General features: G+C 43.4%; 1 protein-coding gene across 11 annotated transcripts in view; it reads right to left on the minus strand.

Annotated features, from left to right (window-relative positions):
- The window catches only part of LOC110492451 (tumor protein D54), a 39,238-nt gene that overhangs the window by 23,826 nt on the left and 1,290 nt on the right, over window positions 1-14,122 (minus strand). For 10 of the 11 annotated variants that reach the window (XM_036947793.1, XM_036947794.1, XM_036947791.1 and 7 more), the window contains exons 2-3: window positions 3,722-3,924; window positions 3,333-3,481 (exon numbers count right to left, since the gene is read on the minus strand). In XM_036947793.1, coding sequence (XP_036803688.1) covers window positions 3,333-3,481; window positions 3,722-3,924 — 352 coding nt within the window. The remainder of the gene's footprint in view (window positions 1-3,332; window positions 3,482-3,721; window positions 3,925-14,122) is intronic. The other variant, XM_036947788.1, reaches the window with a different exon arrangement.

Raw genomic sequence — 14,122 nt, forward strand, 5'->3', positions numbered from 1 at the left:
GAGAAAGACAGAGAGAGAGAGACAGAAAGACAGAGAAAGACAGAGAGAAAGACAGAGAGAGAGAGAAAGAGACAGAAAGACAGAGAGAGAGAAAGAGACAGAAAGACAGAGAGAGAGAGAGGAAGAGACAGAAAGACAGAGAGAGAGAGAGAGAGAAAGAGACAGAAAGACAGAGAGAGAGAGAGAGAGAAAGAGACAGAAAGACAGAGAGAGAGAGAAAGAGACAGAAAGACAGAGAGAAAGAGAGAAAGACAGAGAGAAAGAGACAGAAAGACAGAGAGAGAGAGAGAAAGAGACAGAAAGACAGAGAGAAAGAGAGAGAGAAAGAGACAGAAAGACAGAGAGAGAGAGAAAGAGACAGAAAGACAGAGAGAAAGAGAGAAAGACAGAGAGAAAGAGACAAAGACAGAGATAAAGAGACAGAAAGGCAGAGAGAGAGAGAGGCAGAACTTAGTGGAATGTACCGATAGAAATATATTATGTAGAACAAAACAAACTTCTGACATGTAGAATAAAAGAATCACGTCAGCTCTACTCGTGACATTTCTATCTGCAAAAGATGAAACAATATCTGCCTACTGACGTGGGAAAACTTCGTTACGACGACACCCAATGCACCGGGATAACTAGGAGACCCTGCGTCTTTCTGCCAAGTTAAAACTAGACCGTATTATAAAAAAATAAATAGAAACTTGCTTATATAAAACAGATGGTATCATGGGAATGTGAGTTTTCACACACACACGCAGCAGGCAGAGGAACCCACAAAAGGACAAGTGTTATAGAATCAAGACCACAACGATACAGTAGCCAGGGTACACTGCAGACCCTGGTAGCCCACGGCAGGTGCTCTCAAATAGACATTGAGGGTGAGAGAGAGAGAGAGGTAAACTTTCTCATTCCACTCGCCAAGTTTTTCAGTGGTTCTAGAACACAGACGGGCTTAGAGATGTACAGCTCAGCACTGTGCTGGCTGTCTGATTCACGCTACAAGGCCACAATGATACAGTAGCCAGGGTACACTGCAGACCCTGAACTGTGCCAGGCTGGCTGTCTGATTCACGCTACAAGGCCAAACCATGCCGTTCTGACTCAGATGTCTGTTCACCTTGTTCTTTTCATAGCGTTGAAACATTAAGCCACATTTCAGTTTGGTTTTCTTTTAGAAACTCATTGACTGAAATTAGTTAAATGACTTTAATTCCATTTATTTTGTACATGTTTTCAGAAAGAAAGACACAGAGAGAGAGAGAGACAGAAAGACACAGAGAGAGAGAGAGACAGAAAGACACAGAGAGAGAGAGAGACAGAAAGACACAGAGAGAGAGAGAGACAGAAAGACACAGAGAGAGAGAGAGACAGAAAGACACAGAGAGAGAGAGAGACAGAAAGACACAGAGAGAGAGAGAGACAGAAAGACACAGAGAGAGAGAGAGACAGAAAGACACAGAGAGAGAGAGAGACAGAAAGACACAGAGAGAGAGAGAGACAGAAAGACACAGAGAGAGAGAGACAGAAAGACACAGAGAGAGAGAGACAGAAAGACACAGAGAGAGAGACAGAAAGACAGAAAATGGGCGATGGAGAGCAGTTACTTGGCCAGGTATCTCTACCTGAAAACACATGATCTAAATGATTGATAGTTCAGTCATAAAATCACACCTTAATTACTTTGAAAAAACTACTAAAATAGTGAGCAGCAGCACTACAGAGATGAGATGACTTGGAACTAAATCATATAAAGTCATCAAATAAAATAAAACTAATGTAATAGACACAATAACTGAAATATTTAAAGTGGATGACGGTTAGTAAAGTGATCAGGAGTAATGGACAGTCAACTACCATCATGGGACTTTCATTATTTGATTCTGTGTTAAAACATTCAAACCACATAATGCATTTAAAAGTTGTTATTTTTTTTAAATAATGAATATAAAACCATGATTATAATATATATATGTTTTTTTAAATAGTCAAACTGAACATTAAAAAAAAAGCACTAAAATCGCTCAGCACTAACTTTCCAGATTGGCTCCATAAACGTAGCCAGGCCAGCACGACAGTAGAAATCAGGCATTCAGTATGCAAGACACTTAGGGTTTTGTCGTGCTAAGATATATCTGGCGAGTCCTCTGTTGGTAGAGCATGACACTAGCAACGCTAAAAAGGTTGTGGGTTCAATTCCACACTGTACTGTAAGTCTCTCTGGATAAAAACCATCAGCTCATTTAAATATTTATATCTTGAGGAGGAGGAAGAGAATCCATTACCTAAGGCTACTTCAGAAACTTCACATCACTGATGCTGACTGATACACCTTCACGATCAACATCAACATAAATAAATAAAAGGTTTTTGCTCCCCCATTTTGACTTGGTAATATTTGTGTCATTGTAAGACTTTGAACAGGATTTAAAAAGAAGCCTCGATTTAAAAATGGCTTCTTCACTCAAATCTAAAAGACGCTAGGATGATACGCTAGAACATTACTGCATCCAATAACATCTGCTAACCATGTGTATGTGACCAATAACATCTGCTAACCATGTGTATGTGACCATTAACATCTGCTAACCATGTGTATGTGACCATTAACATCTGCTAACCATGTGTATGTGACCATTAACATCTGCTAACCATGTGTATGTGACCATTAACATCTGCTAACCATGTGTATGTGACCATTAACATCTGCTAACCATGTGTATGTGACCATTAACATCTGCTAACCATGTGTATGTGACCATTAACATCTGCTAACCATGTGTATGTGACCATTAACATCTGCTAACCATGTGTATGTGACCATTAACATCTGCTAACCATGTGTATGTGACCATTAACATCTGCTAACCATGTGTATGTGACCATTAACATCTGCTAACCATGTGTACGTGACCAATAACATTTTGATTGGAGTTGAATCATGCTACTTATATAGACGCAACGAACGGCCCCGTTCGAACGTTGAAATTACAGAGAGTTACAGCACGAGTCATCATAAACGGCAAAATTAATATTTGAGTAGGGTCAGAGGTCGAAGTAGACGGACGTGATTGTAAAAGCCTACGGAGCACATCTGCCTTGATGTTCACTTCAGTGTACTAACAGCTGTGGACCCGCACTCACAGGGCCACTCCGGTCTACACTAAAAGCCCTGACCAGGCCAGAAGGATAGAAGGGAACAGCAGAGAGCGGCTAGAACAATCGATTGGCTGACGTTACTGCAAGCGATAAATTGATGTTATTTTAACAACCTAAGAAGAAGAATATTACAGATAAATTTTAAAAAATTTAAGTCTCAATTTTTTAAAGGATCTTCTACTTACGCATTAGAGGTCTGGACATCCTGCCATCCCTTGGTGAGGTTCTGTTTGAGCTCGTTGAGGGGGCTCAGCCCCAGCTTCCTCTTCAGATCAGCAGAATGCTTCTCTTTGGCCAGGAGCACCTGTCTCAGGGTGCTGATCTCCTCTTCCACCTGACAGCAACACAGCAGAGCGGTCAACCACTGGCTGGGCCAAACCTAGTTATGAACATTACCATTGTCTGAAACAAAAAAAAGTTCCACTCAAATGTTTGTGGGATTATTAGTAAATCAAACTCAAGTCAAAAAGGGTTGTGATCAGATTAGAGCACAGGGACAATAAACACGACGACCTCTGACCCTACGAGGCCTACATTGATTCCAGCCGACAGACACCGGCAGACAGAACCCTACCTTGACTAGCTCAGAGCGGATCTCCTCAGCCTCCTCCTCTGTGAGCCCCGGGGGTAACGTGTTGATGGAGGATACCCCCACGGCTCCGCCCTCCACGGGGACATCAGTCAGAGGGTCTGCTCCTCCTGCAGGGCCCAGGCCCTTGTTGGGAGAGTTCAGGTTGATGTCTGGGTCAAGAGAGAGAGTGGGGGCAGGGGGGCATGCTGAGTTGAGAGAGAGAGAGAGAGAGAGAGAGTAGAAGGCCTTGAATTGATGTGTTAGTGTCATCTACAGTAATAATAATAACTTTATTGGTACAGCGCTTTTCAATACAAGTAACAAAAGTGCTTCACATCAAATACAAGTGCTAACAAAAACAGGTAAACAAAAGGATAGCTAATTAAAATCAGACATGAAAAGCATCTTCATAATTTTAAAACAATTTTTTTTTAAGTGTCTCTTCAGCAACGATCAGCACTGATCTCCTCTGGCAGACCACTCCTAAGTCCAGGGGTCCCAATGCCCAGTCTCCTTTCGCTGTCAACCTAAAGACCTTGGAATGGTCAACAGTGCCCTGCCAGAGAATCTCTGGCTGCATTCTGGCTCATAGGGAGATTTGTGGACAAATGACAAAGGTTATTTACAATCTGAGTTCTAGCACGTCGGGCTGTCAAATAGGACCAGCTCAGATTTTATATCATTGAGCTGAATTTTTTTTTTAAATTTTTGTTTTACATTTTAAATACAAAATTGTCAGACATTCAACATTTGGGGTCAGCAAGACACTGGTGAAGGGTCACTACACTAGCTTGGTCACTGGGTCTTTGTCAATAGAGCTGTGTCTCATCTGCACAGCAGCGAAACTGAAAGCTATGATTGCAAATGATGTCACCAAGGGGGAGGATATACTTGGGGGGGGGGAGGGAGAATTGGTCTCAGAATTGACCCGAGGGGACACCATAGTGAATAGGTGCCGGGGACGATACGGAAACACCCATTCTCACTGAGAAACGTCTGCCACAAAAGATATGACCTGAACCAGTCGAGGGCAACGCCGGAGACTCTCACCCACCTCTCCAGCCAGTCAACAAGGATGCTATGATCCCGAGTATCAAACACAGAACTGAAATCCAAATGAACTAGGATAGAGTATTCACCGTCAGCCAACAGAAGGTCGTTACGGATTTTCAATAAGGTCGTTTTCGTGCTGTGAAGTGGTCAGAAGCCCGACTGGAAGTTTCCAAATAAGTTGTTCATACTCAAATTGCTTGAAAACAACTTTTTCCAAAATCTTAGATATTTTTTATATAAATAGATAGAGAAAGGTCTATAATTATTTAGTCAGGAGTGGTCTAGATCGGGCTTTATAAAATGAGAGGTTGGAACAGAGACAGAATGTTAGAGCCAACAGGGAACTATTTACAATAGACAGAATGTTACGGCCAACAGGGAACTATTTACAATAGACAGAATGTTGGGGCCAACAGGGAACTATTTACAATAGACAGAATGTTGGGGCCAACAGGGAACTATTTACAATAGACAGAATGTTAGGGCCGACAGGGAACTATTTACAATAGACAGAATGTTAGGGCCAACAGGGAACTATTTACAATAGACAGAATGTTGGGGCCAACAGGGAACTATTTACAATAGACAGAATGTTAGGGCCAACAGGGAACTATTTACAATAGACAGAATGTTGGGGCCAACAGTAGTCAAGTAGGGACCACGCCCAAGGGGCAGGAGAAGGTCTTCATGTGAGGAAACATATCAAGGAGGGACTCGAAAAGATATTTGCTCCAATGTGCAAAAAGGAAGCCGCAAACTGTCATAAAGTAGTTGCCTCAAGCCCCTCCTGACCAGAAATGCTGGTAATGGAGCCAACTACTGTCAATTTTGGGATCTAATATTTTCTATATTTCCTGTAAAGAATCGTAAAAACTATTGGCAGAGATGATGGGGGATGTGAGCATGTCACTGTCATTTAGTCTAAGTAAAAAAAAAATTTTTTAAAGAGCGAGTGTGGTCATTTAAAATAAAAATCAGGTACAGGTAGACAATGTATTATGGATATTCTAAAGTAATCTTGACATAGGTCATTAAAAACTATTCACCAAGTCATCTGTGTGAAGACAAGAGTACAGAATCAGTGGGATAGAAAAACCCATGTTCATTTACTAACAGTGGTGGTGTTAATGATGAGAGAGAGAGAGGGGACAGTGGTGGTGTTAATGATGAGAGAGAGAGAGGGGACAGTGGTGGTGTTAATGATGAGAGAGAGGGGACAGTGGTGGTGTTAATGATGAGAGAGAGAGAGAGGGGACAGTGGTGGTGTTAATGATGAGAGAGAGAGAGGGGACAGTGGTGGTGTTAATGATGAGAGAGAGAGAGGGGACAGTGGTGGTGTTAATGATGAGAGAGAGAGAGAGAGGACAGTGGTGGTGTTAATGATGAGAGAGAGAGAGAGAGGACAGTGGTGGTGTTAATGATGAGAGAGAGAGAGAGAGGACAGTGGTGGTGTTAATGATGAGAGAGAGAGAGGGGACAGTGGTGGTGTTAATGATGAGAGAGAGAGAGAGAGGACAGTGGTGGTGTTAATGATGAGAGAGAGAGAGAGAGAGAGAGAGAGAGAGAGGGGACAGTGGTGGTGTTAATGAGAGAGGGGACAGATTTATTTAAATTAGGAGGCGGGGAAGAAAGCATTAAAAAAAAAATACATATTTTACAGACCCGGTATGTTTTTACATTTGTTATCTTGTTAGTCCCACCCTTCAGCTCCATTCAACCCCTCCCATATATCTCTCTTAACACCATCCAGTCCCTTCAGCTCCATTCAACCCCTCCCATCTCTCTCTCTCTCAACACCATCCAGTCCCTTCAGTTCCATTCAACCCCTCCCATCTCTCTCTTAACACCATCCAGTCCCTTCAGCTCCATTCAACCCCTCCCATCTCTCTCTTAACACCATCCAGTCCCTTCAGCTCCATTCAACCCCTCCCATCTCTCTCTCTCTCAACACCATCCAGTCCCTTCAGCTCCATTCAACCCCTCCCATCTCTCTCTCTCTCAACACCATCCAGTCCCTTCAGCTCCATTCAACCCCTCCCATCTCTCTTAACACCATCCAGTCCCTTCAGCTCCATTCAACCCCTCCCATCTCTCTCTTAACACCATCCAGTCCCTTCAGCTCCATTCAACCCCTCCCATCTCTCTCTTAACACCATCCAGTCCCTTCAGCTCCATTCAACCCCTCCCATCTCTCTCTTAACACCATCCAGTCCCTTCAGCTCCATTCAACCCCTCCCATCTCTCTCTTAACACCATCCAGTCCCTTCAGCTCCATTCAACCCCTCCCATCTCTCTCTTAACACCATCCAGTCCCTTCAGCTCCATTCAACCCCTCCCATCTCTCTCTTAACACCATCCAGTCCCTTCAGCTCCATTCAACCCCTCCCATCTCTCTCTCTCTCAACACCATCCAGTCCCTTCAGCTCCATTCAACCCCTCCCATCTCTCTTAACACCATCCAGTCCCTTCAGCTCCATTCAACCCCTCCCATCTATCTCCTAACACCCTCCATATTGGATTGTCAGTCAAACAGTTTGCAATGTTGCTAGATATAATCCTGGAACCCCTGCGGTCAGGGTGAAGCCCGTCTCTTTTAAAAATGTGCCACAAAAGCAGACATTACTGTCGACACATCGTTTCTTCATTCGTTTAGGGCAACGAGGCGGTTGAAATGTTCCCGAAACTCTTCGATTTCAAGGGAGGGGTGGGGCTCAGAGGTAATTCAAAATTTAATCAAATTGTATTGGTCACATACACATTCAGCAGATGTTATTGCGGGTGTAGGGAAATGCTGGTGTTCCTGGCTCCAACAGTGCAGTAATATCTAACTAAATGCTGGTGTTTCTAGCTCCAACAGTGCAGTAATATCTAACTAAATGCTGGTGTTTCTAGCTCCAACAGTGCAGTAATATCTAACTAAATGCTGGTGTTCCTGGCTCCAACAGTGCAGTAATATCTAACTAAATGCTGGTGTTCCTGGCTCCAACAGTGCAGTAATATCTAACTAAATGCTGGTGTTCCTGGCTCCAACAGTGCAGTAATATCTAACTAAATGTTCCTAGCTCCAACAGTGCAGTAATATCTAGCTAAATGCTGGTGTTCCTAGCTCCAACAGTGCAGTAATATCTAGCTAAATGCTGGTGTTCCTAGCTCCAACAGTGCAGTAATATCTAACTAAATGCTTGTGTTCCTAGCTCCAACAGTGCAGTAATATCTAACTAAATGCTGGTGTTCCTAGCTCCAACAGTGCAGTAATATCTAACTAAATGTTCCTAGCTCCAACAGTGCAGTAATATCTAACTAAATGCTTGTGTTCCTAGCTCCAACAGTGCAGTAATATCTAACTAAATGCTTGTGTTCCTAGCTCCAACAGTGCAGTAGTATCTAACTAAATGTTCCTAGCTCCAACAGTGCAGTAATATCTAACTAAATGTTCCTAGCTCCAACAGTGCAGTAATATCTAACTAAACGCTTGTGTTCCTAGCTCCAACAGTGCAGTAATATCTAACTAAATGTTCCTAGCTCCAACAGTGCAGTAATATCTAGCTAAATGCCTGTGTTCCTAACTCCAACAGTGAAGTAATATCTAACTAAATGCTTGTGTTCCTAGCTCCAACAGTGCAGTAATATCTAACTAAATGTTCCTAGCTCCAACAGTGCAGTAATATCTAACTAAATGCTTGTGTTCCTAGCTCCAACAGTGCAGTAATATCTAACTAAATGTTCCTAGCTCCAACAGTGCAGTAATATCTAGCTAAATGCTTGTGTTCCTAGCTCCAACAGTGCAGTAATATCTAACTAAATGCTTGTGTTCCTAGCTCCAACAGTGCAGTAATATCTAACTAAATGCTTGTGTTTCTAGCTCCAACAGTGCAGTAATATCTAACTAAATGTTGCTAGCTCCAACAGTGCAGTAATATCTAACTAAATGCTTGTGTTTCTAGCTCCAACAGTGCAGTAATATCTAACTAAATGTTGCTAGCTCCAACAGTGCAGTAATATCTAACTAAATGTTGCTAGCTCCAACAGTGCAGTAATATCTAAACAGTGCAGTAGTATCTAACTAAATGCTGGTGTTCCTAGCTCCAACAGTGCAGTAGTATCTAACTAAATGTTCCTAGCTCCAACAGTGCAGTAATATCTAACTAAATGTTCCTAGCTCCAACAGTGCAGTAATATCTAACTAAATGCTTGTGTTCCTAGCTCCAACAGTGCAGTAATATCTAACTAAATGCTTGTGTTCCTAGCTCCAACAGTGCAGTAATATCTAACTAAATGCTTGTGTTCCTAGCTCCAACAGTGCAGTAATATCTAACTAAATGCTTGTGTTCCTAGCTCCAACAGTGCAGTAATATCTAACTAAATGCTGGTGTTCCTAGCTCCAACAGTGCAGTAATATCTAACTAAATGCTTGTGTTCCTAGCTCCAACAGTGCAGTAATATCTAACTAAATGCTTGTGTTTCTAGCTCCAACAGTGCAGTAATATCTAACTAAATGCTTGTGTTTCTAGCTCCAACAGTGCAGTAATATCTAACTAAATGCTTGTGTTTCTAGCTCCAACAGTGCAGTAATATCTAACTAAATGTTGCTAGCTCCAACAGTGCAGTAATATCTAACTAAATGTTGCTAGCTCCAACAGTGCAGTAGTATCTAACTAAATGCTGGTGTTCCTAGCTCCAACAGTGCAGTAGTATCTAACTAAATGTTCCTAGCTCCAACAGTGCAGTAATATCTAACTAAATGTTCCTAGCTCCAACAGTGCAGTAATATCTAACTAAATGCTTGTGTTCCTAGCTCCAACAGTGCAGTAATATCTAACTAAATGCTTGTGTTCCTAGCTCCAACAGTGCAGTAATATCTAACTAAATGTTCCTAGCTCCAACAGTGCAGTAATATCTAACTAAATGTTCCTAGCTCCAACAGTGCAGTAATATCTAACTAAATGTGGGTTTTCCTAGCTCCAACAGTGCAGTAATATCTAACTAAATGTTCCTAGCTCCAACAGTGCAGTAATATCTAACTAAATGTTCCTGGCTCCAACAGTGCAGTAATATCTAACTAAATGCTTGTGTTCCTAGCTCCAACAGTGCAGTAATATCTAACTAAATGTTCCTAGCTCCAACAGTGCAGTAATACCTAACTAAATGCTGGTGTTCCTAGCTCCAACAGTGCAGTAATATCTAACTAAATGCTTGTGTTCCCAGCTCCAACAGTGCAGTAATATCTAACAATTCCCACATATCTAAAAGTAACAGAACAGAATTAAGAAATATAAAAAGTAATTATCTTCGCTGCGCTAGCGAGGGTCTTTAAAAAAAACATTTTTTAGTCCTCCCTCTGATCACCTAAAGCAAAGGTTGTGTGTGGCGATGGTGTCAATATCACAGACCGTAGGGCCAGAACCACGGGCAGGAGGGAGTCGATGTCTCGGACACTGGCTCCCGAGTGACAGTGGACCTTGGGTCCGTTCACAGACCGTAGGGCCAGAACCACGGGCAGGAGGGAGTCGATGTCTCGGACACTGGCTCCCGAGTGACAGTGGACCTTGGGTCCGTTCACAGACCGTAGGGCCAGAACCACGGGCAGGAGGGAGTCGATGTCTCGGACACTGGCTCCCGAGTGACAGTGGACCTTGGGTCCGTTCACAGACCGTAGGGAGGCAAAAAAAAAAATCTGTAGCCTAATAAACTGCATGGTTTCCCCGCGTCGTAGTGGGAGGACCATATCATTGCGTGACTCCAAAAAGCAGAATATTGTTCTGTTACCAAGACAACGTTGAGTGTTCCCGAGTGGCCTAGTTATAGTTTCAGACTAACGAGTACGGTGATTCAGGAATGAGATGTCTGTAGTCTAGACATTTGAGACCAAGCCCACTTTTTATTTAACTAGGCAAGTCAGTTAAAGAACAAATACTTATTTACAAATGACAGCCTACCAGGGAACAGTGGGTTAACAGCCTTGTTCAGTGGAAGAATGACAGATTTTTACCTTGTCAGCTCGGGGGATTTGATCTAGCAACCTTTCGGTTACTGGCCCAACGCTCTCTAACCACTAGGCTACCTGCCTCCCCTCCCCACTTGACTCGATGCCACATTGTAGCACGTTTGAGGATGAACGCATGTGACCCGAATCACGTCCTATCAACCGTAACGAGTAGCTACAGTATCCAGGGCGAGAAGAGGCTGAACAACAGCAATATGGCGTCCGGTCCTAGTTATTTATCGTTTGTCTGTCTTCGGCAGGTTGAGCTCAGTTGGCAGCTTGATTAGCCGGCACGATGATTACATCATATATATTCATAATGACGGTAGCTGCTAGAATTTACAGCACATTTCTCAGGTAGCTAGCTACAGTGCTTTCAGAACGTATTCCTGCCCATGGACTTACTCCACATTTTGGGACAGCCCAAATTCTAAATGGATTAACATATGTTTTTGTTGTTGCCACACACACACACACACACACACACACACGTTAGAAATTGCAGCAACATTTTTTTAAATGAAATACAGAAATCTAATTTACATAAGCATTTCCCACCCCTGAGTCAATACATGTTGTTAGAACGCCCTTAGGCAGCGATTACAACGGAGTCCTTCTGTCTGTAAGAGAGTTGCACACTGGGATTGTACAATATTTGCACATTACTCTTTTTTGTATTCTTCAAGCTCTGTCAAAAAGATGTTGATCATTGCTAGACAGCCATTTTCCAAGTCTTGTCATAGCTTTTCAAGCCAATTTAAGTCTGAAACTATAACTAGGCCACTCGGGAACACTCAACGTTGTCTTGGTAACCAACTCCAGTGTATATTTGGTCTTCTGTTTTAGGTTATTTTCCTGCTGAAAGGTCAATTTGTCTCCCAGAGTCTGGGGGAAAGCAGACAACACGGTTTTCCTCTAGGATTTTGCCTGTGGTTAGCTTCATTACATTTTTTTTGTATCCATAAACTCCCCAGTCCTTAACAATTACAAGCATACCCATAACATGCTGCAGCCACCACTATGCTTGAACATATGGAGAGGGGTACTCAGTAATATGTTGTATTTGCCCCAAACATAACACTTTGTGTTCAGGAGAAAAAGTTAATTGCTTAGTCAATTTTTTTGGCAGTTTTACTTTAGTGTCTTGTTGCAAACAGGATGCATGTTTTGGAATATTTTTATTCTGTACAGGCTTCCTTCTTTTCACTAAGTCAATTAGGTTAGTATTGTGGAGTAACTACAATGTTGTTAATCCATCCTCAGTTCTCACATCGCAGCCATTAAACTAACTCCGTGGTCACCAACCAGCCGATCGCGGTCGACCTCCCAAGGCATTCCTAGTCGATCACCAAACATTTCTATAAACAATGATAAGCCTTGCATTTCTATTTTTGTGCTGTTGGCGGTAGGTGCACTTGATTCAGCAGCCCTAGTGCTGTTGGCGGTAGGTGCACTTGATTCAACAGCCCTAGTGCTGATGGCGGTAGGTGCACTTGATTCAGCAGCCCTAGTGCTGATGGCGGTAGGTGCACTTGATTCAGCAGCCCTAGTTCTGTTGGCGGTAGGTGCACTTGATTCAGCAGCCCTAGTGCTGATGGCGGTAGGTGCACTTGATTCAGCAGCCCTAGTGCTGATGGTGGTAGGTGCACTTGATTCAACAGCCCTAGTGCTGATGGCGGTAGGTGCACTTGATTCAGCAGCCCTAGTTCTGTTGGCGGTAGGTGCACTTGATTCAGCAGCCCTAGTGCTGATGGCGGTAGGTGCACTTGATTCAGCAGCCCTAGTGCTGATGGTGGTAGGTGCACTTGATTCAACAGCCCTAGTGCTGATGGCGGTAGGTGCACTTGATTCAGCAGCCCTAGTTCTGTTGGCGGTAGGTGCACTTGATTCAGCAGCCCTAGTGCTGATGGCGGTAGGTGCACTTGATTCAGCAGCCCTAGTGCTGATGGCGGTAGGTGCACTTGATTCAGCAGCCCTAGTGCTGATGGTGGTAGGTGCACTTGATTCAGCAGCCCTAGTTCTGTTGGCGGTAGGTGCACTTGATTCAACAGCCCTAGTGCTGATGGCGGTAGGTGCACTTGATTCAGCAGCCCTAGTGCTGATGGTGGTAGGTGCACTTGATTCAACAGCCCTAGTTCTGTTGGCGGTAGGTGCACTTGATTCAGCAGCCCTAGTGCTGTTGGTGGTAGGGGCACTTGATTCAGCAGCCCTAGTGCTGATGGCGGTAGGTGCACTTGATTCAGCAGCCCTAGTGCTGATGGTGGTAGGTGCACTTGATTCAACAGCCCTAGTGCTGTTGGCGGTAGGTGCACTTGATTCAGCAGCCCTAGTGCTGATGGCGGTAGGTGCACTTGATTCAGCAGCCCTAGTGCTGATGGCGGTAGGTGCACTTGATTCAACAGCCCTAGTGCTGTTGGCGGTAGGTGCACTTGATTCAGCAGCCCTAGCGCCGGGAAGGCAAATTGTTCCCATTTTGAACAAATTTAATGTGTCTGATGGTAGAACTCTGCCTACATGGCAGGTCCAGAGAGCAAATCAAGTGCACCTACAAGCCTACCACAAGGCCAATCAGATAGCTCAGATCACAGTGTCTGCAGAGTTACCTAGGACTGTAAAAAAAGAAGAGCACACAGGAAAGTTGATACTGTGAGATTTCAAAAATCAACAAAGAAAGCAAAGAGCTGCTGAATTTGAGTAAGTTGATGTTTGAGTTGTTACTCAGAACTGTCAACACATTAGAAAACACTTTTCTAAGCCATAAAGTGTGCTACAAACAGCACTGCAGCTGCAATGAATGAGTTATATATATATATATATATATATATATAGATAGCAAAGTGTTTTCGGATTAGCTTGCATTGTTATTATTATCAGCAGTGTGTCTCCAATTAACCACATGAATTGGTGCATCAGGCAGAAAACAATGCAGTGCGACTTGAGTTTCACCATCAACTGGAAGACATCGTTTCCTTTTGTCAGCGGAGGGAGGGAGAACGGAACAGCCTCTCCGCTACTCCCTCCGATAAAGCCTGACCATCAGGTGCAGGTCATCAGTCCAGTAAACATTTTTAAAAAGCCACATTTTGATAACTCAGCTGTGCCTAACTCAGCTGTGCCTCATTTCTAAATGGTCTGAGAAGAATAGCATTGGCAGGGCAATTCAAGCATAGCCAACATGCAGTGATAATGTATTGGGCCTATAGCCTATGGGTCAGCAGGTAGCCTAGTGGTTAGAGCGTTGGTCCAGTAACCGAAAGGTTGGTGGATTGAATCCCCGAGCTGACGAGGTTTTAAAAAAAATAATCTGTCGTTCTTCTCCTGATCACAGAAGTGAACCCACTGTTCCCCGGTAGGCCGTCATTGTAAAT

This window comes from Oncorhynchus mykiss, chromosome 16, assembly GCF_013265735.2.
Source record: "Oncorhynchus mykiss isolate Arlee chromosome 16, USDA_OmykA_1.1, whole genome shotgun sequence".
NCBI classification, from domain to species: Eukaryota; Metazoa; Chordata; class Actinopteri; order Salmoniformes; family Salmonidae; genus Oncorhynchus; species Oncorhynchus mykiss.